Source organism: Canis aureus, chromosome 21, assembly GCF_053574225.1.
Source record: "Canis aureus isolate CA01 chromosome 21, VMU_Caureus_v.1.0, whole genome shotgun sequence".
Lineage (NCBI taxonomy): Eukaryota > Metazoa > Chordata > Mammalia > Carnivora > Canidae > Canis > Canis aureus.
In genome coordinates, this window is record NC_135631.1 from 50,059,191 (window position 1) to 50,086,631 (window position 27,441).

Genomic DNA, 27,441 nt, shown 5'->3' on the forward strand with positions numbered 1-27,441 from the left:
ATATTTAGCAGAGAACGATCAAAGGTGATTTGATAGCCACACAGGAGAACCTTGAGCGAGAATCAGAGGTGGAGGAAGGGGAATCAGAGCTGGCTGTCACCATCTCAGTAGGAGGCAGTGGGGGTCTGGGCCCGGGCGGTGGCAGGGAGGTGGTGGCAACAGACAGGTGTGCATTCACCTGGCCTTAGAGTTGATGGGACTTAGGGAAGAGTTTGAGTGAACAGAGGGACCTAATCTCTAAGATGGGGAATAATATGTTATGAAGATCAATAGACATTTCTAACGTGTCTGGTTCTTGCTACTCGAAGTTTGACCTGGAGATGTACGTGCATCTCTGGAAGCGTGTTAGAAGTGCAGATTGTCTTGTGGCATCCCAGAGGTGCTCTGTCAGCATCTGCATTTTAACACGATTCCCAGCTGACCTGGAATGGGACCCACACAGAGGGGTCTAGATGTTTGATAAGAAAAAAGGCAGTGAGCAGTGGTGGCAATAACTAATCTCATCCAAGCTAAGCGTTAAAGCCTGTGTGAGAGGGGCGCCCAGGGCGCTCTGTTTGGGCATCTGCCTTTGGCTCAGATCGTGATCCCGGGGTCCCAGGATCGAGTCCCACATCGGGCTCCCTGCATGGAGCCTGCTTCTTCCTCTGCCTGTGTCTCTCATGACTAAATAAAGAAAATCTTAAAAAAAAAATCATAATAAAGCCTGTATGAGAACCTTTGAGATCTGCAGGACTGAAGTAGAATTTAGTCCTTATCTCTGTTGGGATGTGATCACTGTTGCTCTTTTTCTTCCTTGTGCTCTATGATTTGCTCTGTGGAATACCATTATATTCTTAGCACAACTATTCTAGCTTCTGTTTTTAAATTGTCAGTAGTGGGGAAAACTTTCCTTCACTCAAATTCTGATTTATACAGCCAGGAAAGAAAAAGTGAGTATTTTTTTTTAAATGTATATTTTATTTATTTATTCATGAGAGACACAGAGAGAGAGGCAGAGACACAGGCAGAGGGAGAAGCAGGCTCCCTGTAGGGAGCCCGATGTGGGACTGGATCCCAGGACCCTGGTATCACACCCTGAGCCGAAGGCAGACGCCCAACCGCTAAGCCCCCCAGGCATCCTAAAGTGAACACTTTTGATAGAAGATTTTATTTCCTACTGACCTTGCTCACAAAGCTTGTGGCTGCCTTTTCTTGTGGAACACTGGGGCTCCAGTATTCGTGTGTGTCTTAGCTGTATTTCAAGTCTTTAATCTCTGTAAACCCTGGCAGGTCAGCATGAAAGTATTAGGGACTAATACAGGTACTCCTTTTAACTCAACCCCTCCTTCTCCCAAAGAAGCAGTAAACCAGCCCCCCCCCTCTTTTTTTAAATGGATAATAAATGCAAGAGAAAGTATACAAAGTCATTTCTTCCCTGGTTCTCTTCTTTCAGCTTACCAGTATTACCAGTCTCTTGTTTATCCTTCAAGAAATAACTCATGATTTTCTGAACAGATACATATATAAAAAAGAAATCTTTTTCGTGCTGATAAAAAATAATTTTGGGGACACCTGGTTGGCTCAGTGATTGAATGTCTGCCTTTGGCTCAGGGCGTGATCCTGCAGACCTGGGATCAAGTGCCCCATCGAGCTCCCCGCAGGGAGCCTGCTTCTCCCTCTGCCTGTGTCTCTGCCTCTTTCTCTCTGTGTCTTATGAATAAATAAATAAAATCTTTAAAAAATAATAATTTGTATTGTGAAGGTAAACTTAAGTTACGTATTGACTAAATTCAAGTCTATAAAACAAAAACTTAGAAATGAGAGGAAAGAACGTTGGGAACTATAGGAGTGCCCGTGCATTACTATGAATCTGATTAAGGTTAAAAATGACTGGCATATTTAAAAGAATTTTTCAAATTGTACACTACGAACAAAGTCTGAATACGTTTACAAAAGCAGAAATCACATAGCTCAGGGTGTGCTCAGTTTCATTTCTAACTTGATGCCTCTCTAGCAGATCTTGGGAATGTGACTCAGTTTCCCTAAATGGCAACTCTTTTCTTCCAGTTGCTCAGACCAGAAGCCATCTTGACATTTTCTCCCATCTGCCACCTTTTATTTAGATTATCACAGGGGCCTCCTAACTAGTCTTGCTTCCTACTTCCTTGCTCTGGTCTATTTCCAACAAAGCAGACGCAGTAACAGGTCAGAGCTTCCTAAGTGGAAGACTTAGAGCTCTCTGATCCCAGTCAGAGGTCTTCATAGCGCCAGCAAGGTCCCTCCATCTTAGGTCTCCCCCTCATACTGCTCTTATGCTCCCAGGGACTTCTGCCGTCCTCCTGGCTCGTTCCGCTTCCCTGCACACTGGCCTCTTGCTTTCCTCACACCTTCCAGGCTACTCTGTTGGCATCTTTTGCACTGTGATTTCTTTTGCTTGAAAGGCTTTCTCTCCATCTAAACCCTCTTTGCCAGGTACACGCGGCTGCTCTTCCATCACCTGCCCCCCGCCCGCAGGTGCATGGCTGCTCCTCTATCACCTGCGGCCCCCCCCCCCAGGTGCATGGCTGCTCCTCTGTCACCTGCCCCACCCCCAGGTGCATGGCTGCTCCTCCATCACCTGCCCCGCCCCAGGTGCGTGGCTGCTCCTCCATCACCTCCCCCCACCCCCCGCCCCAGGTAACCATGGCATGTCCTTCATCACCCTTCCCCATATGCTCATGGTAGATTTCTTCATTTCTTTTAGGTCTTTTACCTTCTCATGAGACCCTCTCTGTGTTCACAGTGAAAAATTATATTCCCTTTCCTCCTCCCTTGTTTGCTTTTTTCCAACATCCTTGCTTTATTTTCATTTTTAACACTTAATATCAGTGAATATACTATTTTTTTTTATTATTTACTTATTGTCTCTCTTAGCTGCAAGCATTGTCAGGACAGAAATTTTGTTCTGTCCTAAGTGCCTAGAACAGTGTGGCATATAGTAGGGATTCAATATTTGTTGAGTACTCAAATGAATACAGGAATCACTGTGAATGCTAATACAAAAATATATGCAATGAATGTAAGTTGACTTCTAAGGGTACATTCATAGCCTTATTCTTGGTTAAAAGTTTAAAATATGAAAGCAAATGAACTGATCTCTCCTTAAAAGGGGTTCAGAAATCAGTAAACTCACAGAAAGCAATAAGAAGCAAATAATAAAAAATATAAATTAATTGCACAAAGCAGAATAGATTTGCAAATTTAAAAGTTAGTATTTGGGGGGATCCCTGGGTGGCGCAGCGGTTTGGCGCCTGCCTTTGGCCCAGGGCGCAATCCTGAAGACCCGGGATCGAATCCCACGTCGGGCTCCCGGTGCATGGAGCCTGCTTCTCCCTCTGTCTGTGTCTCTGCCTCTCTCTCTCTCTCTCTCTGTGACTATCATAAAAAAAAATAATAATAAAAAAAAATAAAAAAAGTTAGTATTTGGTACAAAAGCAATAAAAGTAAATATCATTGCAGGTCCCACCCTTGATATATCTAATCAGTAAAACAGGGAAAAAATAAAATCATAAATTAAAACACTATAGGTCCAAAGAAGATGAAACATTACAAAGAAGTATTCATGAAATGGAAAGTCTTGGTAAGAGGGGAAAGTGTACATTACCAAAGATGCATCAGAACATTGAAAATTTCAGCAAACCAGGCAAGAGTTTGAAGAACTTTTCAAAGGATTCACTACCAAAATGACTCTAAATTCATATGGTATCTTTTTTTTTTTTTTTTTATTTATGATAGTCACAGATTGAGAGAGAGAGGCAGAGACACAGGCAGAGGGAGAAGCAGGCTCCATGCACCGGGAGCCCGATGTGGGATTCGATCCCGGGTCTCCAGGATCGCGCCCTGGGCCAAAGGCAGGCGCCAAACCTCTGCGCCACCCAGGGATCCCCATATGGTATTTTTGAAACTTTTAAGAACCAATTCATTTTAACGATATATGAATTACACAACATATAGAAAATTATGGAAAAAAATTATGGAAATCTATATAATTTCTTTTATAAAGCTGGTGTAACTTGGAAGCAACAACAGTTAACTTATACCGAATTGTGTTTAATGGGCATAAATGTAAAAGTCCTGGAAAGCTGAATTTAACAATGTCAAAGAAATAAGCCACCACGAGCACGCATTGATCTTCCTAAGAAAGCAGGGATCATCCAATATTAGGCAAGCTATTAACATTATAAGTTTGATCAAAAAGGATTTTGGGGGGAATATTTTCGAAATTCTCTCAAGCCTGTGGATGCAGCCTGTTTCTGCCCGGCTTTCTCTCTAGTTTTCACATGTGGGATGAACTGTTCATTCTGCTACTTTGCTAAACGAGTCAGAAATCAGTCCATCTCCTCAGTTTCTCTTCTCCATGGGAGGCCAGATGGTCAACCAGGTCAGTGTTGGGTTAAGACTTATTCTTCTAGGGATCCCTGGATGGCGCAGCGGTTTAGCGCCGCCTTTGGCTCAGGGCGCAATCCTGGAGACCCGGAATCGAATCCCACGTCGGGCTCCCGGTGCGTGGAGCCTGCTTCTCCCTCTGCTTATGTCTCTGCCTCTCTCTCTCTCTGTGTGTGACTATCGTAAATAAATAAAAAATAAAAAATAAAAATAAAAATAAAAATAAAAAGACTTACTCTTCTAGCCAGATGAGCAGAGATCTAGTAGATGTGTCCGTGTGAGCTGGTGCCACCACCTACCTGGCCAGGTGCTCTGCGAGGGTCCATCCTCTTCCTCCTGCCCTTCCACCTGTGCCACAGACTTTCCTTCATGTTTCATCCCTGTATTTGCCAAGTGTTTCTACCTAAGGGTTCACGTTCCTTAGGAAATACATAATCCACCTCCTTTCCGTTCTGTTTCTTTAATATTCCCAAGGCCTCTCCATCTCCAGTATTTAAATCCTATCCTAATTCCCAGCAATATCCATGAGTTGTGACTGATAACATAAAAATGCCAATTCACTTGGACACACTTGCCCATACGTCTCATTATTCTCCAGTATGAGGGGCCATGACGCACTGATGTTACAGACACAGCCCAAGGCACATCTCTGGTACAGAGACCGCAGCCCACCCTGCAGTCATCTGTGACAGGGAGTTGAGGTCATCTTTTTTTTTTTTTTTTAAAGATTTCATTTATTTATGATAGACATAGAGAGAGAGGCAGGTTCCATGCCGGGAGCCTGACGTGGGACTCGATCCCGGGGCTCCAGGACTGCGCCCTGGGCCAAAGGCAGGTGCTAAACCACCGAGCCACCCAGGGATCCCCTGAGGTCATCTTTGAATGCCTCTGCCCTCAGGAGTGATGGATGTGGTTGGTGCAGACTTGGTGGGCTGGGGCAGCCTGTTCTTCCTGTCGTATCAGAAATGGATGTGTCTCAGGAAATTGTCAAGTGTGCCCAGCACAGTATAGCAGAGGCAAAATTCAAAGCAACATCACCATTCATCCCTCTTCATTCACCTCACATATTTATGCAATATCACACGCCACGGGACTCTGAGGGTTCCAAGATGAATAATCCTATCTTCATGTGTAGACAACTCGGAAAATTACACTGTTTTGGATGCTAGGCAGACAGGGTACCTAATCCAGCCAGGAAGGGAGTGGTAGGCAGTGAGATGTAACTTCCTGGAGTTGGTGATTCTGATCTGAAACTTGAAAGGTAAAGGGGAATTAGCTAGACAAGAGGCAGGGAGGAGGGTGGTAAGGAGATGGAGGGGTGGCCTGCATGTGGAACACCCAGAAAATGTTCTCTAGTGAGGGTGGGCGGTGAGGTGAGCAGGATACAAGCACGAGGTTCTTGTTGGGAGGAGAGGATAAGGCAGGGCAATAAGAAATAAGACTGAACTAAGAACCTGATTATCGACAGTCTGTTATCCCTCATAAGGGAACTTAGCTTATAATCCCATGAGCCAACTGGTGAGTAGGGTGCCCCAACCAAGAATGGGAATAAATACAGGAAGTCTGACTCACGAGTGGAAAGGATGAGCTGTGAGTCTGCTGCAGTGTGTTTAAGAGACCTGCCTACATTTTGAGGAGCAGCCTGTTTAGAGGAGTTGGATGTGGGGAATCAGGATATGGGGTCTGGTTAAACTGAGAACTAGGCCATAGGTAGAGTGAAAAGAGCACTGAAACTCAAGAGCTAACTCCAAATGGGGGCTAATGATAAAGACGCAGAGAGGCTGTTGGGAATTGGGACAGCCTGGGGCTGGTAACCTTTCCATCTTGCGGGCCATACGATCTTCCTCAGGCTGTCTCCACCTCTTTCTGCATTTCCACTCCATTCTCTGCTACCAGCCAGATTCTTCTGCATTTCAAGAAAAGATTGGCCCAGCTCATCCAGTCACAAGTTACTGGCCAGTCAGCGTAGTTGGGTGGTGGCAGGGTCACTGTTAAGAAAGCTTGGCAGCCAGATCATTCTTTAGCGTAGGTGGGGTAGTTCTATTTAGGAGGATCGGCTATCAGCTGACATCTTTAAGACACTCATACTCACCATTGCTGAATCTAGAGTTCCTTCTCGAATCATGCTAAGACTCTCAATGAAAAGAGAGATGATGGCATTAAAGATTGAAATGACTTCAGTTTTCTGAAGACAAGATCATGTGCTAGGAACAAGCGTGCAGCCCAGGTGGGAAGTCTGTGTCATGACAGTTCTAAGTCAAGCCCTTCATTTTTTAATAGAGCTCAGAATGTAGGCCCGTTGTGTCACCAGTCTTCTCTTGTTTTCCCATCCCTGTCTAGCCTGAATGTCCCCCGTTGATCACCTTATCGTGAGGGACACCTGTCACAGTGGAAAAAGCCAGGGCTTTCCACCTGCGCTTCTGTGTTCAAATCCCAGTGCTTCCAAATATCAGCTGTGTGCTCTTGGCAAGTTACTTCATCTTCCTGAGCCTCAGTGTCTTCGAGAATGTGTATACAGTTCTGGGGGTGCCTGGATGGCACACTTGGTTAAGCATCTGACTCTCAGTTTCAGCTCAGGCTGTGACCTCAGGATTGTGAGATTGAGCCCTCTGTTGGGCTCCATGCTCAGTGTGGAGTCTGCTTCAGAGTCTCTCTTCCTCTCCTTCTGCCCCTCCCACTCATCCTCACTCTCTTTCTCAAATAAATAAATCTTAAGAAAAGAATGTGTACAATCCTGATACCGTTCCTGTCTCCTTCCTGTCCCCACACCACAGCCATGCAATGTGTGGATTTCCTTGTGTGTGTGTACCTGTGCAGTCCAGATGTGGAGCAGACTGGCATTACGGATGCTCACTCCATGCTTGAGGAAGCAGGAGGTGCAGCCGTGTGTGGCCGTCACTGTTATACTCACTTCTCCAGATCCTTTCCTCTTTGTATAGTGTAGAAAGTCTTCCTGTAACTCTAGCTTCTTCATAGAATTCTCTATGTTTTCTTTCTCTAACTGGACCGTCAGCCATGAACCTTCGGTCCCCAAGGGCTAGCTCTTTTCTCCCACGTTCTACCCTCATAGGGTAAAGATGTGGTGCCAGCATCCTCTTGGTGCCTGGCTCCCACCCTTCCTCATGAAGTCTTGAATCCCAGTGGGCTCTGACACTCCTTGTCACTATTTTGCTACTGTCTGTGACCATCTCTTCTTGAACATTTGGAATCTATCTGCTCAAATAACCTACCACCTGGATTCAGTCCATATAGAGATTGTCTGCTGTGAGTGCCCCGGTCCCCATCCCCACACAACTCTGGGTTCCCTGTGCTCCTTTCGTAGCTGCTGCCTCCGTTCTCTCCGCACATGCAGCAGAATGCATAGCTATCCTCTTGTGCACCAGGCTCTTTGCTAGGTGCAAATGTTGAACCAGGCTTACGAGGTTTCTACCCTCATTGAGCTTATATTCTTCCCTAGAAATCCTTTCTCTTGCCTATATATGTGTCCCTCTACCCTATAAACAATCTCAAGCATTTCCCATCCTTAAAAATGCATCTACCTCTTCCTGTATCCCTTTAGCTACCACCTATCTCCTCATCTGGTCTTCTCCTTCCTTCCCCTGAACAGATTTTTGCCCGCTGCTGTTGCTGCCTACCACTGTATTAGAGCTGTTGATAAGAAATCCCAAACACCATATCCATTGAAAATTTGCTGTTCTTAGCTTATCCTGTTTGACATTGTAGAGAACCAATCACTTCTTCCTTAAAGGTTCTCCTTTCCCTTTGCCACCATGATGCAACCCCTCCTTCACTGTCTTTCATTATTTCTCCCCAGTCTCCTTGCATTCTTCTCCGCCACCTTCCATGTGTTGTGTTCTTTTCGTGTCTTGAATGTTGGTCTTTCCTGCAGTTCCCTCCTCAGCCATCTTTTCTCTCTCCCTGCATCCTTCCTGCATGGCCTTAACCACATGTTTCTGTTCCCACTTTTACATAAGAGGCCTTAGCTCCAGCAGACCCAGCATGGAGCTTTCATTGCTCCTACCCTTACCTGCATCCTCTCCCCTATACCCCTCTTCCCCTGCACCCCCTCTTTCCCTTTTACCCTTTCTTTCTCTCTAGTATGTTGGGCCCTTTTATCAAGACCATAAACCAGGATCTTTTCTATTCAGACCTTTTCTCCATCCTCAAGTATTTCACATTGAGCTGGTCCCCAGGGCCTTTTGGTTACTCCTCTTGAATACTTCTCATTCTCTCTTTCTCTCATAGTCAAGGACTTTGATCACATATTTTCTGAACTATTACAATTGCCTGTTTTTTTAAATCTTTTTTTTTTTAAAGGTTTTGTTTATTCATGAGAGACACATGGAGAAAGGCAGAGACACAGGCAAAGGGAGAAGCAGGCTCTCTGTGGGGAGCCCGATGTGGGATTCAATCCCAGGACCCCCGGATCATGCCCTGAGCTGAGGCAGACGCTCAACCAGAGCCACTCAGGCTTCCTCTTTTAAAAAAATCTTTAACTTTTCATTTATATAAAATATACAGGGATCCATATCAGAGGCTTATAAACAAATGCATCCCAAGGCAGTGGGAAGATGCATAGATATAAGCAGATGCTGTCTGCTGGGCCATACAGGTGTGAGATGAGGCAGTGGAGGATAAAGGTGGCATTTGTGGCTGATTGCTCTCCTACTGACACCTTGGACTGCATTTCTGGCCTTATGTTCCTGTTATACATTCTCTCCTTTAGCACATTTGTACATTTCCAAGATCTGGTATTTGCTAGGTTTGAGACATCTTACACAGATTGGTGGGCATCTCTCCAGGAATCCGACCTTTATTCAGTTAAACTATGGTAAGACAGATTTGAAAAAAGAAAAAAAAAAAAGAAAAAGAAAAAAGAAAAATAAACAGCCCTAACTAATATATATATACAGGGGTGACTTCTCCAACACTCCCAGTATCTTTCGGGTTAAATGAGGCCCAACCCAAATAAACCAAGCCTACCCACAAAATTAGCCTAGCCTAGAACACACCCAAAGCTCACCGTCTTGTTTTGTTTTTTCTTGATTCTTTATATATTCAGCATTCTCCAGTGTTACCAACATGATCAGAGTAAGCTAATCTAAAAAATAGACTCTAAAACAGAAGCTCAAATAATTTTACCCATTAAAATAAGGTACAGTTAGATCTGAGACAAGGGAGCCAGCTTGTTCCCGTCAGCTTCTTTGCTCCCTGGACACCCCCCACCATGTCCTGCACCCTGGCCGGAAGCCGGGGAGCCAGCCCGCATCTTACAGCCTCACACTTGGAGAAAACTCTCCTCCGGCAGCGCCAAAAGCAAAGAGATTCCGTAGAGTTGTCGACCCGCTGGTCTGGTGTTTGCTCCCATCGTCTCCCTGTCTGTGAGCTTGGGCGCATCTGGAAGATGGGTGGTCATCACCCTGATAGAAGGTTAGCCCAGTAGGTGGGAATGGAGACCATCCTTCAGCAATCTACTTTACAAACTGTGTTCTCAAAGAGCTTGCAGGGCTGCCAGTGATAGTTCTGGCCAAGAGGCAGGAAACTCGGGTCCTCTAACCATTGTCCCAGAAGGTGGCTGAGAATTGGCTTACCTTACTACGGCCCTGGTTGTCTTCGCTTGAAAGTGGACACGGCCCTCAGTGTTGGTAGTTTCTTCTTTCCAGAGCCTCCTTGGTGTATCATTCAGGTGTTGGGGTAGCGACATCGGAGCCCCAATCCCTGCCATTCCCGATCCTGTTACTGTCCTGTCCTGTCACTTAGTTGCCATTTCAAGCATCTGCACCCAAGCAGAGCACAGGCTCCGTGAGGCCCTGGACTCCCGTGTGGCTCTTGCTTGGTACCATATCCCAGACACCCTGCTGTGTCGGGGCTTTGGGCACTCAGTGCATGTCAGCTGAGTGAATGATTGGGGTGCTCGTCTCCACACACCCTTCAGCCTGGTGGTGCTCTGGGTGTGATGGCAGTGGGTTCCTCCCCTGTGCTCACATGTGCTCATCTGTGTCTTTTCAGGAGGCCAGCAGCCGGGGCTGCCATATTACACCGATCCTGGAGGACCGGGGATGAATCCTGCCGGGAATCCCATGGCGATGGCTTTCCAGGTCCAACCCAACTCACCCCAGGGAAGCACAGCCTATCCGCCGCCCCCTTCTTACTGCAATACGCCCCCACCCCCATATGAACAGGTGGTGAAGGCCAAGTAGCAGGGGCACTGCCCAGCAGCTGCCTGTGCGACCTCACGGGGGCAGGGAGGGCACTCTTACGCCACCTCTCTGCCCCCATCAATGTTCGCTTCCAGGAATTGTCTTCTGAGCCACTAATGGCAGATTCCTCTTTGATATCTTCAAAGCAAGCACAGCTCCCTTTCAAGTTTTCTGTGGAGGACCAATATTTGAATTTACTCTGTGTCTCCTCTGTTGCTTCTGTTTCTGATGTAATCTGGGCTCTGGCAGAGTGTGGACAGCCCCGAGGGTTGACACCTTAGATCCTCGGGAGAGAGACCGAGGAGGAGGAGGCAAGGCAGGGCTGTGCGTGTGCAGGTGAGCACAGGTGAGCTCAGGTGAGCAGTGGGAGGAGACTGTTGTGGGCATAGGCAGCTTCCTCCCAAGCACCGCAGGCAGCTCACAGAATTGAGGCCCCACGGGTCCCCTCTTTGAGCCCTTCATCCCGTCGGTCTTTCTCTCCAAGACGCTGTTAGACTTTTGGTGTAGAAGAAGCCTCTCGCCACTTCCTATCTCAAAGATGAGAGCAGCTTGCCTCTGCACAGCCAGGGCTGGGAGAGTGCTGTGTACGTCAAGGAGATGAGGACCCAGAATCAGGTCAAGTTGGATGTCTACAGTTACCCGAAAATCACTAAGGAAAGTTATTTAATTTATGGGAAGTTGCTCCCTGCATCAAAATGGGACATTGCATTTTATGAACTCTTGGTCAGATGTGACAAAAATAAAATGTTTCCCCCTTTTTTAGTGAGTTTGTAGAAGCTCATGTAGAGTGTCCTCTGAGGTCAGGTTCAGAGGGTCTTCCCTGAACGTCAGCAGCTGTCTGGCCTTGGTTCCTGACCAGAGGCCTCTGCCCCCTTCCCTGAGCCAGGCCTGGCAGTGAGCTGTGATGGACACCTTCGCAGCAGAGAGGCACACCAGGCTGGGAAGTCACATCAGCCCCTTGGGAGAGCGGTGTCCCAGCAGGGGCCAGCCAGCAGTTTTGAGGCTGGGGCAGCGGCAAGCCAGGGCAGCGGTTTGTTTGATCTCAGCCGCTGTGTGTGTCAGGCTCTGAAGAGGAAAAGCTTGCTGGAAAAAAAAAAAAAAAAAAAAGACGGGAATGCAAAATCCCAGGACCTGCAGGAAGATCTCTTCAAAAAGTACTGAATAGATATCACTGACAACTTAATCAAAATTAGAAGAGAAGATGTGGTTGGAAATGCAAACCCTAGCAAAGAAACATCTCTCACCCTGGGGTCTAACAAGTAGTCACCAGGTCAGTAGGGAAGTTCCGTTCCTCTGCAGTTGATAGTAATGCTGATAGTACATTTAAGTCCAGATCGAGATCTGAGCACTTGTGTGTAGGAAGGCAACGTAGCCACAGTGGGTAGGTCCCTGTGTGTAGTGTGGGGCAGAGCGGGCAGGGCGGGCAGGGCAGGGGCTTATTTTGTAATGAACTAATTGGAGCCTCTTGAGAAATGCTTACTCATTGAACCGGAGCATCAGAACATCTGGCTGGAGTGGACAGTGAGTGTTCTCATGCCCCCAGACCAGGCCATCCACTGGGGTATCGCTGTAGGGTAAGGGTCAGAAGGCAGGGCAGCGCTGCAGCAACTGCTCAGACCTACTGTCCTCGAAAGATGGTGAATCTGCAGCCTCCCAGGGAATTCCACAGGAAACGCATGGAGCCAAACAAAAACCCGGGGAGACATCGTCTACAAACACAGATGCTGCTGCTGGGGTCTTCGGCCACCCTCATGTGACCTCCCACCTCCTGCCCCTGACTGCGGTACCTCCCCATCCTTGAGTCCTTGATTCAAATGAGACAACAAAAGCACAACATTTGCTGTTTACAACCAAGGACAACAACTACGTGGGTCCAGAAGGTTCCTCTTCCTCCGGGTCATTTGTTTTGCATTTTTTACTTCAATTTCTCCCTTCACTTTTTTTTTTTTTTAAATAAGCACAGTAAAAGCTGCCCCTGGAATTGGATCGGGGTGCCGTTGAATAGGCACCCAAATATCCATGACTAAATTTTATTTATCTTTTTTGATAGCAAATGATCTCAGAGACTGAATGATTTAGGTAGAGCTCAACAATTTTGTATTCCATGTTTGTGAAAAATATTTTTCCCTTGAACCTGGGCGAGAACCCCGCTACAGTGAACACGGATACTATGTGTAGAAACTCCACTTGTGGTGACATTTCCTGGCCATTCTCATTTTGTCTGTGCTGACAGTGGACCGTGTCCCCCTCCTGGAGTGAGTCCAGCTCCTGGTGTGTTGAAGTCTTAGAGAGTCATTGGTTAGGAGTAAACCAGGAGCAGATATGTGCATGTTTTTTCTCTGCAACATTTGGCTCATTTCTCTTTTTGTTCTCTTTTGATAGAGTTCCATTTCCTATGTATGTAAAATAAAAAATAAATTTGGGCACATGTTCTGATCGTTTTTCTGGAAAGTGGGAAAGAGGGTGGAGGTGAGGTTTCTTTTCTTTTTTTGTGTGTGTATTTTTTTATTGGAGTTTGATTTGCCGGCATATAGCATAACACCCAGTGCTCATCCCGTCCAGTGCCCCCCTCAGTGCCCGTCACCCAGTCATCCCGTCCACCCACCCGCCTCCCCTTTCACTGCCCTTTGTTTCCCAGAGTTAGGAGTGAGGTTTCTAACGAGGAAGGTCGTGAGTTTAGCCAGGTGGGGGTGGGGTTGAGCGGGCTGCATGGTGCGCTCAGCCTCAGGAGCACCAGAAATTAGATACTGTTAAAGAATATAAGGAACGTTTGGTTCCCCAACACATTTTAAAAATATAGCAAAGGACTGTTGGTGGGAATGTGAACTGGTGCAGCCACTCTGGAAAACTGTGTGGAGGTTCCTCAAAGAGTTAAAAATAGATCTGCCCTATGACCCAGCAATTGTACTGCTGGGGATTTACCCCAAAGATACAGATGCAGTGAAACGCCGGGACACCTGCACCCCGATGTTTATAGCAGCAACGTCCACAATAGCCAAACTGTGGAAGGAGCCTCAGTGTCCATCGAAAGGTGAATGGATAGAGAAGATGTGGTCTATGTATACAATGGAATATTCCTCAGCCATTAGAAACGACAAATACCCACCATTTGCTTCAACGTGGATGGACCTGGAGGGTATTATGCTGAGTGAAGTAAGTCAATCAGAGGAGGACAAACATTGTATGGTCTCATTCATTTGGGGAATATAAAAAATAGTGAAAGGGAATAAAGGGGAAAGGAGAGAAAATGAGTGGGAAATATCAGGGAGGGAGACAGAACATGAGAGACCCCTAACTGGGAAACAAGGGGTGGTAGGGAGGTGGGTGGGGGATGGGGGTGACTGGGTGACGGGCACTGAGGGGGGCACTTGATGGGATGAGCACTGGGTGATATGCTATGTTGGTAAATTGAACTAAAAAAAAATCTAGCAAAGGAAAAAATGACCTGAAGCAAGTATAAACACAGAGCCATTATTTAGATAAACCCACAGGCAACACCGACATTAGTTATCCAGGGGTCCTGGATCTGCTTTCTGTAGGTAGATGAGTCTTGATTTATTTTATTTATATATTTGTTTATTTTTATTTATTTATTTATTTATTTATTTAGTCTTGATTTTAAAAATGCAGCTCTTGGGTGGCTCAGTTGGTTAAGCATCTGTTTGACTCTTGCTCTTGGCTCAGGTCTTAATCTCAGGGTCATGAGCCTACTTAATAAAAATAAAGTAAGAATAAAGATGCCACTCTGTCAGGTCAGAAACTTTCTCACAGATCTATTGAAGGATAAAGCTGCCACAGTCCGGCTGCATTTTACATGAGTCACTAATCGAGATCGTATTTATAAAGAAGCATTCTTTCTTAAAGCAGGACAGGAAATAAGCCAGAGGAGGTCAAGAAGCTCGCTTGTGGTGAAGTCAGGGCCAATTTACACACTTTACCTGGACACCCCACCAGGTTATCAACTTCCCCCAGTAACTTGAAAGGTCATAACTTGAGATGGCAAACAGTGACTGAGGGCTCACGTTTATCTGTTCCTCCCAAAGTTCACCGAACTTCAAAAACTCTATAATGGCTGTCAAGGAAAAAATAAAGTACAAGAACAGAAATTCTGAGCAATTCTGAAATAGAAGATGGCAGGTAGGTTTCATTAGTAGAAAAGACTGAAGCTGAAATGTTTAGAGAAGGTGGCTGGGGAGGTGGGTGAGAGCTTTACAAAAACTCCGCGGTGAGGCCGGCAGGTGCAGAGGGCAGGTATGGGCAAGGGGCATATGCCAGGGTGTTGACCTGAGGGTGTTCTGGAGAACAGCTGTGCCAGGGTGCCATGGCCTCTTCCCCTGGCTCCCAGGTAAGGGGAGCAGCCAACTGCAGGTACCGGTGATGGTGAAGCCTGATTTCTCACAAAGGGGACTCTGCCCTGTAAGGTGTTGGGAAGTGGGCGATTAAATTATAATTTAATTTTTAAAAGTGAGTTGAGCATTTTCTAATGTGTCCAGTCAATTAAAACATTTCTAGGCTGGGCTGCATCCCTTTTCCACAGCCCCTGGGTCTTGATCCAAGGTCGTAGAGAGATCTTGTGCAAAATGGAAACTCAAGGATGTGAGAACCCATGACCCAGTCACCAGCACCACAGATGTGAAGGTTTTCTCTGGCATCAGAGGAAAGAAGCTCAGCTGAGCTTTCTCCTGACGTGGCGCTACACCAGCCTTTCCACCCAACTGGCCAAGCATCTCTCAGCTGAAATGATCCTCAGTAGTTTGAGTCCTCAACTTACAGTATTCTTTGAATGCCAAAGGTGACAGCACAGAGTAGACGTGAGGGCAAACCACACTGGCATGACCACCCATGGTGGAGAGTCTCCTGGCAAGGCTGTGGGTTCTGAAGATGGACAGCCTTGCTCCAGTCCTGAGTCTACGGTTTGTTCGCTGTGAAATGACTTAAGTTTCAATCATTCCAAGATCTCATGTCTATTTCCTCAAGTATAAAACGAGAACGTGCTGCTTACATCAGGCCTGTACCAGGCACGTTGTGGATAGTCAACAACTGTGGAAAATGCTCCGTTCCCCCATCACTCCACGTTTCCTTGAGCAAGAGAAATTGAAGCACAGGGGGAGAGAAAATGAACTCGCACCTAATACTTTGCCCGTCTGTCAGCAGATGAGACCCAGGGTGTAGGGGAGGAAATCTTTGAATACACCCTCCGTGTATTTCCCATCTTTCAGACCTTCCTAAAGGTAGACGACAAACGGGTGCTGCTCAGCAATGGGCGTTGAGCCAATCCGATCTAGGAAGGAGAAATCTTGGGCAACAATGTTTTTTCCTCGCCATGTATTTGAGGTTGATGAGCAGCCCAGGATGAGCCAGGAGTCTAAGCAATATTTTGTATGTTCGTACTTGGGAATTTCTTTTGCTGTCTCCCATCCCCCAATACAGCTTTTTATCATCACGTTCCTGTTTTGGCTTGGCTGCCTTGCACTATCCAAGAAGGATCCTGCTCCGTTCCTGGGCACGAAGTCCTCTTAAAAATGGTGTGGTGGGGGCAGGGATGATTATCAACCCACCTCCCTCCTTGCCATCACCCATGGAGAGGTGACGGGAGGGAGTTCTCGTGCAGGTCCCAAGAGTGTGATGAGGGAGGAGGAGCGTTGCTCTCCTGTCAGCAGTAACAGGAATGCTGGAGAGAGCTGCTTCTTTCTCTCTGGACTCTGGAAATCACAGACAGTCCTGAGGTCCTGAAACCACTTGCCACGGACCTGGTCCTCACTGCACAAGAACAGGAGATGGACATCAAGCATACCTTTGAGAAGTGCCTGGACACCAGCCTTTACACACAATTCCTCACGTTTTATGGAAGAGAGGAATTCGCATTTTGCTTTAAAGTTTATAAGAAGAAATGCTCTTAGATAGATATTCTAGACCAGGGCCATCCATCAGAAACATACCGTGAGCCAAGTATGTCATATTAAAATTTCAGTAAATTCTCATTAAAAAATTGAAATTTATTTTCATCATTTCAACATGTAACGATAGGAATGCTTAAATACTAACACTCTGTTTTTTCACACTGTCATCAAAATCCAGTATGAATTTTATGCTCACTAGCACAGTCTCCACTTGGAGCGGCAACATCTCCAGGGTGCAATAACTCCACAGCACTGGTGGCTGCCTTCCTGGACACTGGGGAGCAAGAGTTTGCATAAGAAAATGGTCAGCTCGTATGTTCTTTTTTGTTTGTTTGTTTGTTTTAGCTCTTATGTTCTTGCTGGTTATTTACAACATTCCAGTAAAGGTTAAAAATTAGGCTAATTATAAAAAGGTTGAAGGAAAAATTCAACCTCCTGTGACAGTTTGCAACTTGTAGTGAACCAACACATTCTCTAGGTATCTGATATTGCAGATCACCGTAACGAGACGGTTGCAAGTCAGTCTTGGGAGGTAAGAGGTTGAATTGCTTCTTGGCGCTCTGAAGGCTGCTCCTGTTGGCCTCCGTTGTAGCTGTTTCATTCCATGGGCAGTTCTGAAACAGCAGCCAGGTGCTGCTAAGGAACACCCAAAAGAAGAGACAGGTTTAGCGAGGCCCCCAGAGTGCTTCTAGTGTCACGCGTCCTGGGCTGGTAGGTGGTGCCAGGACCAGCCCTGAGGTCTCCTGGCCCAAATGTATACCCAGACGCAAGTCCACCCATCCTTTAGTCCTCACCAAGTTCCCCAAGGAAATTTGGATGTCTCTTGCAGGTTGTTATCAGCAACGGAAGGGAGAAAAGCCAATGGTTCCATCACTTCATGCTTGCCATTGTCTGCAAGAACTTTCCAGTGTGACGTTGTGGATGCACAAAGAAATCTAAGATACAGATTGCAGAAATTGTGTCCTCTAATCAGAGTGCTCATCCCTAAAAATTTGCTGGCCACTTGAGTGCCCTTGGACAAGTTTCTCCTCTCAAATATAACAAGGTTGACCTAACAGTTCTCTAGCCCCTCTTGTACCTGACTTCTATGACTAAGCCCTAGAATACAGGACGGAGGGGGCTGGTGGTGAGGGGGACAGGATCAACAGAGTCTTATGGGTGCTGAGGGCTCTAGTCTCCTGGGGCCAGGCTGGGTGGCCCCTATGCTTTGGGGGACCACCTGCCAGGACAGGCAGGCCCGGTGGGGAAAAGCCCTCTGTGCTCGCTCTTGTAAGTGCCTAAGGGGGTGTCTCCACCCCCTTCTCTGTGCTCCCCTGAGAAGAGGCAAAACCAGGGACCCTTCTTCTAGGTGACTCGTATCCTTCACAGACACTTGGAGGTGTAGCGGGGATACTAAATCTGCTGGTCTCGTGCCCTGAAAGCGTATCTCAACTCTGGGAAGTCTTGGGGGAAGGCATGTCCACCTTACAGCTCTCTGGCTCTCTCTGTCCCCTTCTCCAGGCCACTCCCTGCTGGCTGAGTCCCAGAACCCGCCAAGGACCCACTGGCCATGGAGATCATCTCCCTCTCCCTGCCTTCTGCTCTTGCTCCTGTTATCCTCCTCAGAAAGCCCGGCCTTGGCCACCTCTGGCAGGGGCAGGAGCAAGGGCAAGGGCAAGGGCAAGGGCAAGGGCACTGGCTTGCACTCTAGGAGACAGGACCCAGTGGGACAGAGGTTCTTGGCGTGCACCCTGTCCTCGAGACATTGCAGCCCCGGCAAAACTGCAATATGGCCGCAGGGCAGAGGGCAAGGCCAGTCCCTGAGTACTGCGACCCCATTATCGTCACCCCACCGCTGGGGTCCTGGAGCACCAAATGGCTACATTTCTCCCTCTGGAAAATAGAGCTCCAGAGACACACGGGTGGGGTGGGAACCAAACAGAGCACTTGGGGTCCTGCCAGGCCCACTCGGGGTGGGGGACACACAAGGGGATAGGCAGCAGGCTGCCCCCCGCCCCTGGCGGAGCTCAGGGCCCACACTCCCCAGGCCACAGCAGGGGTGAGGGTGGAAGCACGTGGGGGCAGGGAAGGGCCCAAAGAGGCACCCACAGGGAACCCTGCTTCACGCAACTTGACCCCTGCTGATATCCTTCATTCAAAAGAAGCCAAACCCATGGATTTTTTTCTTACCCTAATTATAAAAGTAATATGTGCTCACAACAGAAAATGTAATGTAGACTGAACAGAAAGCACTAAAGGAAAGGAACCTCACAGGCAACGGTCCCAAGATAACAGTTGGGTGCATCTCCAGGCTTTCTAGCTCTTGCTTTAAGGACACACACGGGAATAAAATAGGAATCTTTTGTACCCTGTTTTCCTGCAACATTTTTTTTTTCATGGCATTAAAACATTTCCCTACTTCTTCCCTGTAAAGATTAAATCGTAGCCTACCATATGGCTGCCACACAGTTTACTTCTGCTCTGTCCTCTGTGATCTAACTTTCAGGTTGTTCCATTTTGTTGTTCATTGTTTTTTTAATTTAAATTTTAGTGAGTGAACATAGAGCACGATATTGGTTTCTGGAGTGGAATTCAGTGATTTATCACTTAGATATAACACCTAGTGCTCATCATCACAAGTGCCCTCTTTCATGCCCATCACTCATCTAGCCCACCCCCCACCCACCTCCCTACATCAACCCTCAATTAGTTTTCGATCATTAAGAGTCTCTCATGGGGACTCCTGGGTGGCTCAGAGGTTGAGCATCTGCCTTCAGCCTGGGGGGCGTGATCTTGGAGTCCCAGGATCGAGTCCCACGTGGGGCTCCCTGCATGGAGCCTGCTTCCCCCTCTGCCTTTGTCTCTGCCTTTCTCTGTGTCTCTCATGAATAAATAAAAAAATCTTAAAAAAAATAAAGGGTCTCTCATGGTTTGTTTTCCTCTCTCCTTTTTTCCTTTTCCTGCTTCCCTTATGTTTACCTGTTTTTGTTTCTTAAATGATTGAAATCATATGGTATTTGTTTTTCTCTGACTTAGTGCACTAAGCATAATACACCCTAGCTGCTTCATCCACATTGCTGCAAATGCCAAGATGTCATTTTATTGATGGCTGAATAATATATATATATACACAGATCACCTCTTCTTTATCCATTCCTCAGTAGATGGACATGTGGGCTCTCTCCATAGTTTGGCTGTTGTTGACAATGCTGACAAACATCAGAGTGCATGTACCCCTTTGAATCTGTATTTTTGTATCCTTTGGGTTCATACCTTGTAGCACAATTGCTGGTTCATAGGGCAGTCCTATTTTTTAACATTCTGAGGAACCTCCACCGTGTTCTCCAGAGTGGCTGCACCGGTTGACAGTCCCATGACAAGAGGAAGAGGGTTCCTCTTTCTCCACATCCTCAGCAACACCTGTTATCCCTTGGATTGTTCATTTTAGCCATTCTGATGGGAACGAGGTGGTACCTTCTCATGGTTTTGATTTATATGCCCTGATGATGAGTGATGTTGAGCATCTTTCCAAATGTCTGTTAGCCATTCGATGTCTTCTTTGGAAAAGTGTGTATTTGTGTCTTCTGCCCATGTCTTGATTGGATTATTTGTTTTTGGGAGTTGAGTTTGATAAGTTCTTTATATATTTTGGAAACTAACCCTTTATCAGATAACTCATTTGCAAGTATTTTCTCCCATTATGTGGGCTGCCTTTTAGTTTTGTTCATTGTTTCCTTCTCCGTGCAAATTTTAACTGCATGGAGTCCCGATAGTTCACCTTTGCTGCTGTTTTCCTGGCTTCTGGAGACATGTCCAGTAAGAAGTTGCTGTGGCTGAGGTCAAAGAGGTTTCTGCCTGTGTTCTCCTCTAGGATTTTGATGGATTCCTGTCTCATATTTAGGTCATTCATCTTTTTTAAGTTTATTTTTGGGTATGGTGGAAGAGAATGATCCAGTTTCATTCTTCTGCATGTCACTGTCCAGTTTTCCCAACATCATTTGTGGGAAAGATTGTCTTTTTTCCATTGGAGATTATTCCCTACTTTGTCAAAGATTAGCTGACCATGTAGTTGTGGGTCCATTTTAGGTTTTCTAGTATGTTCCATTGATCAATGTGTCTAGTTTTGTGCCAGTACTATACTGTCTTGATGACTATAGCTTTGTAATATAGCCTGAAATCTGGAATCATAATGCCTCCAGTTTTGTTTTTCTTTTTCAGAACTGCTTTGGCTATTTGGAGTCTTTTGTGATTCCATATACAAGTTTTAGGATGGTTTGTTCTAGCTCTGTGAAGAATGCTGGTGATATTTTATTTAATAGGGATTGCATTAAATATGTAGATTGCTTTGGGTAGCACAAATATTTTAGCAATATTTGTTCTTCCAATCCATGAACATGGAATGCTTTTCCATTTCTTTGTGTCCTCTTCAATTTCTTTCATAAATGATCTATAGTTTTCAGAGTACAGATCTTTTACCACTTTAGTTAGGTTTATGCCTAGGTATCTTATTTTTTGGTGCAATTGCACATGGGATCGATTTCTTGATTTCTTTTTCTGCTTCTTTGTTATTGGTGTATAGAAATGCAACAGATTTCCGCAAATTTTATATCCCACAACCTTGGTGAATTTATGTATTCATTCTAGAAATTTTTGGGTGGAGTCTTTGGGTTTTCTACAATAGTCTATCATGTCATCTGCAAATAGGGAAAGTTTGATGTCTTCCTTGCCAATTTGGATTCCTCTTATTTCTGTTTGTTGTCTGATTGCTGAGTCTAGGATTGCTGGTACTATGTTAAGTAGTAATGGTGAGAGTGGACATCCCTGTCTTATTCCTGACCATAGAGTAAAGGCTCTCAGTTTTTCCCCACTGAGGATGATATTAGTGGTGGGTCTTTCATGCATGGCCTTTATGATGTTGAGGTATGTTCCATCTATCTCTACTCTATTGAGGTATTTTTTTTTTTAATCAAGAAAGGATATTGTATTTTGTCAAATGCTTTTTCTGCATCTACTGAGAGGATCATATGGTTCTTATCCTTTCTTGTACTGATGTGATGTGTCATATTGATTGATTTGTGAATATTGACTTACCCCTAAAGCCAAGGAATAAATACCACTTGATCATGGTAAACAATTCTTTAAATGTACTGTCTAATTCAATTTGCTAGTATTTTACTGAGAATTTTTGCAACCATGTTCATCAGGGATATTAGTCTGTAATTCTCCTTTTTAGTGGAGTCTTTGTCTAGTTTTGGGATCAAGGTAGTTCTGGCTTCTCAGAATGAGTTTGGGAGCTTTCATTCTATTTCTATTTTGGGACCAGTTTCACAAGAATGGGTATTAACTCTTCTTTAATGTCTGGTAGAAGCCCCCTGGGAATCCATCTGGCCATGGACTTTTGTTGTTGGGAGACTTTTGATGACTGATTTAATTTCTTTGCTGGTTTTGATCTGTTCAAATTTTCTATTTCTTCCTGTTCCAGATTTGGTAGTTTGTAGGTTTCTAGGGCTTTGTCCATTTCTTCCAGGTTGCCAAGTGTGTTGACATATAATTTTTCATAGTGTTACAATTGTTTTTATTTCTGTGGTGTTGATTATGATCTCTCTTCTTTCATTCATGATTTTATGTATTTACATCCTTTCTCTTTTCTTTTTGATAAGTCTCCTTGGGGCTTATCAATTTTATTAACTCTTTCAAAGAACTAGCTCTTAGTTTTCTTAAATTGTTCTACTGAGGTTTCTGTTTGTTTGTTTCTATATCATTTATTTCTGTGTAATCTTTATTATTTCCCTTCTGCTGGCTTTAGGCTTAATTTTCTTTTTTTTTAAATTTTTATTTATTTATGATAGTCACACACACACACAGAGAGAGAGAGAGAGAGAGGAAGAGACATAGGCAGAGGGAGAAGCAGGCTCCATGCACCGGGAGCCCGACGTGGGATTCGATCCCAGGTCTCCAGGATCACGCCCTGGGCCAAAGGCAGGCGCCAAACCGCTGCGCCACCCAAGGATCCCTAGGCTTAATTTTCTATTCCTTTTCTAGCTCCTTTGGGTGTAAGGTTAGTTTTGGTATTCGAGACTATTCTTATTTCTTGAGGTTGGCCTGTATTGCAATATACTTCCCTCATAGAACCACCTTTGCTGCATCCCAAAGATGTCTGTCATTTTCTCATTTTCATTTTGTTTCCATGTATTTTTTTTAATTTCTTCTCTAATTTCCTGGTTAACCCACTCATTCTTTAGTAGGATGTTCTTTAACCTTCACATATTTGAGGTCTTCCCATTTTTTTTCTTGTGGTTGACTTGCAGTTTCATAGCATTGTGGTCTGAATATATGTATGGTGTGATCCTGTTTTTTTTCGTACTTGTTGACTTTTAGTTTGTGACTCAGTATGTGATCTATTCTCAAGAATGTTCCATGTGCATGGGAAAACAATGTGTGTTCTACTACTTTAGGATGAAATGTTCTAAATATATGTTAAGTCCTTCTCGTCCAGGGTGTCATTCAAAGCCATTGTGTCCTTGTTGATTTTCTGCTTAGATGATCTGTCCATTGCTATAAGTGGGGTATATAAGTCCCCTAGTATTGTTGTATTATTATCAAAGGGTTTCTTTATGTTTAGTATTAATTGATTTATATATTTTGGTGCTCCCAAGATGGGGGAATAAATCTTTACAATTGTTAGATCGTCTTGATGCATAGGCCCCTTCAGTATGATATAAGGTCCTTCTTCATCTCTTGTTACAGTCTTTGCTTTAAAATCTAGTTTATCTGATATAAGTATGGATACTCTAGCTTTATTTTGATGTCCATTTAGCATGATAGATGGTTCTCCATTTCTCACTTTCAGTCTGCAGGTGTCTTTAAGTCTAAAATGAGTATCCAATAGGCAGCATATAGATGGATCTTGTTTTTCTATCCAGTCTGATACTCTGTCTTTTGATTGACACAATTAGTGTATTTACATTCAGAGTGATCACTGAAAGATATGAATTTAGTGTAATTGTGTTACCTGTAGAGTTGGTGTTTCTGGTGATGTTCTCTGGTCCTTGCTAGTCCTTGTTGCTTTTTTTCTCCAAAGAGTGCCCCTTAAAATTTCTTGCAGTGCTGATTTAGTGGTCACAAACTCCTTTAGTTTTTGTCTGGGAAACTTTTTTTTTTTTTTTTAAGATTTGTTTATTTGAAAGAGAGAGACACAGAGAGAGAGAGCAAGGGGAGGGACAGAAGGAGAGGAAGAGAAAGAACTTCAAGCAGACTCCCTGCTGAGTGTGGAGCCTGACACAGGGCTCCATCCTATGACCTGAGACCTGAGCAGAAATCAAGAGTCAGATGCTCAACTGACTGAGCCACCCAGGCACCCCGTCTGGGAAACAAACTCTCCTTCTATTCTGAATGACAACCTTGCTGAATAAAAAATTCTTGGCTGCATATTTTTTCCCATTTGGCAGGTTGAATATTTCCTTCCACTTTCTAATGGCCTGCTATGTTTCTGTGGACAGATCTGCTGTGAACCTGATTTGTCTTCCCTTGTAGGTTAAGGACTTTCTTTTTTTCCCTTGCTGTTTCAGTATTCTTGTCTATATTTTGTGAATTTGACTATGATATACCTTGGCAATGGCTGGATTTTGTTGAATTTAATGGGAATTCTCTGTGCTTGGATTTTAATGTCTGTGCCCTTCCCTAGATTAGGGAAGTTTTCAGCTATAAGTTGTTTGAATTAACCTTCTGCCCCTGTATCTCTCTCTTCATTTCCTAGGACAACAATGATATGAATGTTATTAATGTTATTAATGTTTTAACAAGTCACTGAGTTCCCTAAACATTTTATTATTAATTTATCCTTTACCTTTCTTTCCCTCTTTTTTTCAACTTTATTATCTTTTGTTTCTTTTTTTAAAATTTATTTATTCATGAGAGATACAGAGAGAGAGAGAGAGAGAGAGGCAGAGAGATAGGCAGAGGGAGAAACAGGCTCCCTGCAGGGAACCCAATGTGGGACTCGATCCCAGAATCCTGAGATCATGCTCTGAGCTGAAGGTAGACGCTCAACCCCTGAACCACTCAAGCATCCAAACGTCATTATTTTTCTTAATTTTATCTTCTATATCACTGATTTACTGCTCTGATTTATCTATCCTCATTTTTATGACCTCCATTTGGGATTGCATCTCGGTTACAGCATTTGCATCTCAGTTATAGCATTTTAAATTTTGGCCTAGATTTGACTAGATTTTAGTTCTTTTATCTCTGCAGTAGAGATTCTCTAGTGTCTTGTATACTTTTTTGAAGCCCAGCTAGTATCCTTATAATCATTATTTTAAATTCTAGTTCAGACATCTTACTTTATCTGTATTGATTAAATCCCTGGCCACGAGTTCTACTTCCAGCTCTTCTTTTGAGGTGGATTTCTCTGTCTCACCATTTTGTCCAGAAAAGAAGAAAGAAAGAAAAAAAGCCAAAAAAGCAAGGAAAAAACCCCAACAAAACCTAGAACCTAGGTGTGTTTTTGATCTGCTTGTTAAAAATATCTAGATCCCAAAGAAAAAGAGAAAAAAGGAAAAAAAGCGGGAAAAACCTGAAAATAAAAATATTAAAAAATATTAAAAAGTATATATATATTTAAAATTAATAATAAAATGTTTAAAAGGGGGATTTAAAAAATAAGAATGTAAATGAAAAAATAATTATAAAAAATTAAGAATAAAAGTAAAAAGAAAGCCAGGTCCTATTTCCCCTAGAACTGAAGCTTTGCAGCACTCTATGATCGGTAGACTTTGTGGCAAGGAGCTGTTTGTGCTCATCTCCTGGGGTAGGAGCCTGCTATGATGATTCTCAGGCTGACTTGTTTCGGTGGAAATGCGCCTCCAGGGCACACAGGGGTGGAGCTCGGTGTAAGCAGTTCTGGCCTTCACTAGGTGGTGCTATTTAGCTCCCTAAAGGCTTTCAGTACTGCTGGGCCGGATGAATATGTTGACACCATGCTCTCCAGCCGGGGAGTTGAAAGTTTCCCCCCCACTCTTCAGTGAGCCCTCACAGAAGAACAACCAATCACCCTTCTTGTGTTCCTGGTTTCCACCTGAACCTTGCATTCACCTGCCTGTGTCTGAGCCTTTTTTTTTTTTTTTTTTTAAATCTTAGGAGCATGATTGCGTTTCAAAACTCCAAATTTTAGGGACTCCCTGTGGGTCAGACCTGTTCTACTCCTCAGTGGGAGAGTCTTGCCACACTTTTGCTGCTTGCCAGCTGGTCCCAGAAAAGCAATTGCACAACCACACAGCAGTTTGCAGTTTATGGCAAAACAAAACAGAAAGTTGGCACCAAGACCTTTGATTCTCAGCTGCCTTCCCACTCTTAGGTCTGGGAACAGTGTAACAGGTTGGTGCCATCCTCAGGCCACACTGTGACTCTTGGAATTCCGCCACCTTCACCACCTGAGCACCTTGAGGCCAAGCATGACGCCCATTGGAGCAGACTTTTAAAAGTTAAGATTTTGTGTTCTGTGCCTATACTACTTTGAGGTGGCCTTGTAAGCAGACTCTCTCCCAGCCACTGTATCCACAGCTATATCTCCCCCAAGTCACCTCTCCACACCTCCTACCTCCAAAATGTGGTCACTTTCCTACTTGTAGACTTGTAGTTTTTTTTCTCTCAGACCTCCAAGTGATTTCTTGGGTGTTTAGCATGGTTTGATAACTTGCTGTATTCGATGAATGAGACAAGCTTGAGGTCCCCCTACTTCTCTGCCACCCTCATTCCTCCTCTGTTTTTCATTTTTAAATAACAAAATATTGTACACATTCAGAAGAATGAGTGTAACTTAGCATGAGATGTTGTGGTAGATGCTGGCTAGATGCCAGCCAGTTCCTCTTCAGCTGGGCCCACGTCTCCCAGACCTTGGCAGCCAGGTGGGGCCAAGCTGGTTGTGGAGTGAGGACGCAGGTAACCCAGCCTAAAGGCTCTCCTTCCCTTTCTGGAGCCTGGATTCAGAGTCTCACACTGTGGACAACGGCAGAATCTGGGTCCCAGGATGACTGTGGAGCTGAGATCTACAAACTGCCAGTAAAGTGGCTCCAGTGAAAATCAGTCTATATTGTGAAAAAGGCTCACAATTTGTTAGCATAACAATGATGCAGACTAAATACAATAATAACATGAACACACCACATTGGCTTCCCACTCAAGAAAACTAAGGTCCCTGTGAACCTTGACCCCATTGGATCCCCTACCATTATCCTGCATTTTATGTTAAAATCCCCTTACTTTTCTTTATAATTTTTCCATATGGGTGTTTTGTTTCCTTTTTAAATTTATGATATTAATATAGTTCTCCAACTTGTTTTTTTGCATAAGTTGTTCATTTTTCTCTATTGTGAATAATACTTCACTGAGCATGCTTATTACTAATTTTTATATGCATCGACATTTATTTTTTTGAATTGCTAAGTCACAGTATATATAGATTTTTAGGGCTTTTGATACACATTAACTTTAGAAAGACTACTGATTTATTCCACCAGCCTTTGCCAACACTGTATATAATCATTAGTCTATATAAAATTACCAATTTGAAGGGGTAATTTTTTTTGTTCCAGTTTGCATTATTTTATCACATGCATTCCTCGCCAACTGTGGGGAACATTTTCTTGAGGGGTGTGTGATTGGCAAGACCAAGAGTGGCAAGATTAAGCTCTCATAGAAAAGAGAAGGCAGGGATCCCTGGGTGGCGCAGAGGTTTAGCGCCTGCCTTTGGCCCAGGGCGCGATCCTGGAGACCCGGGATCGAATCCCATATCGGGCTCCTGGTGCATGGAGCCTGCTTCTCCCTCTGCCTATGTCTCTGCACCTCTCTCTCTCTCTCTCTGTCTCTGTGTGTGACTATCATAAATAAATAAAAAAAAAAAAAAAAAGAAAAGAGAAGGCTAGGAAGAATATGAAATAGCATTAAATATTTATGAAATA

At 44.5% G+C, this 27,441-nt stretch overlaps 1 protein-coding gene across 2 annotated transcripts in view; it reads left to right on the forward strand.

The window, feature by feature from the left end:
* The window catches only part of VOPP1 (VOPP1 WW domain binding protein), a 99,613-nt gene extending 86,581 nt beyond the window's left edge, over positions 1-13,032 (forward strand). For both annotated transcript variants that reach the window (XM_077864147.1, XM_077864148.1), the window contains exon 5: positions 10,414-13,032. In XM_077864147.1, coding sequence (XP_077720273.1) covers positions 10,414-10,604 — 191 coding nt within the window. In that variant the 3' untranslated portion in view covers positions 10,605-13,032. The remainder of the gene's footprint in view (positions 1-10,413) is intronic.
* Positions 13,033-27,441: the final 14,409 nt, after the last annotated feature.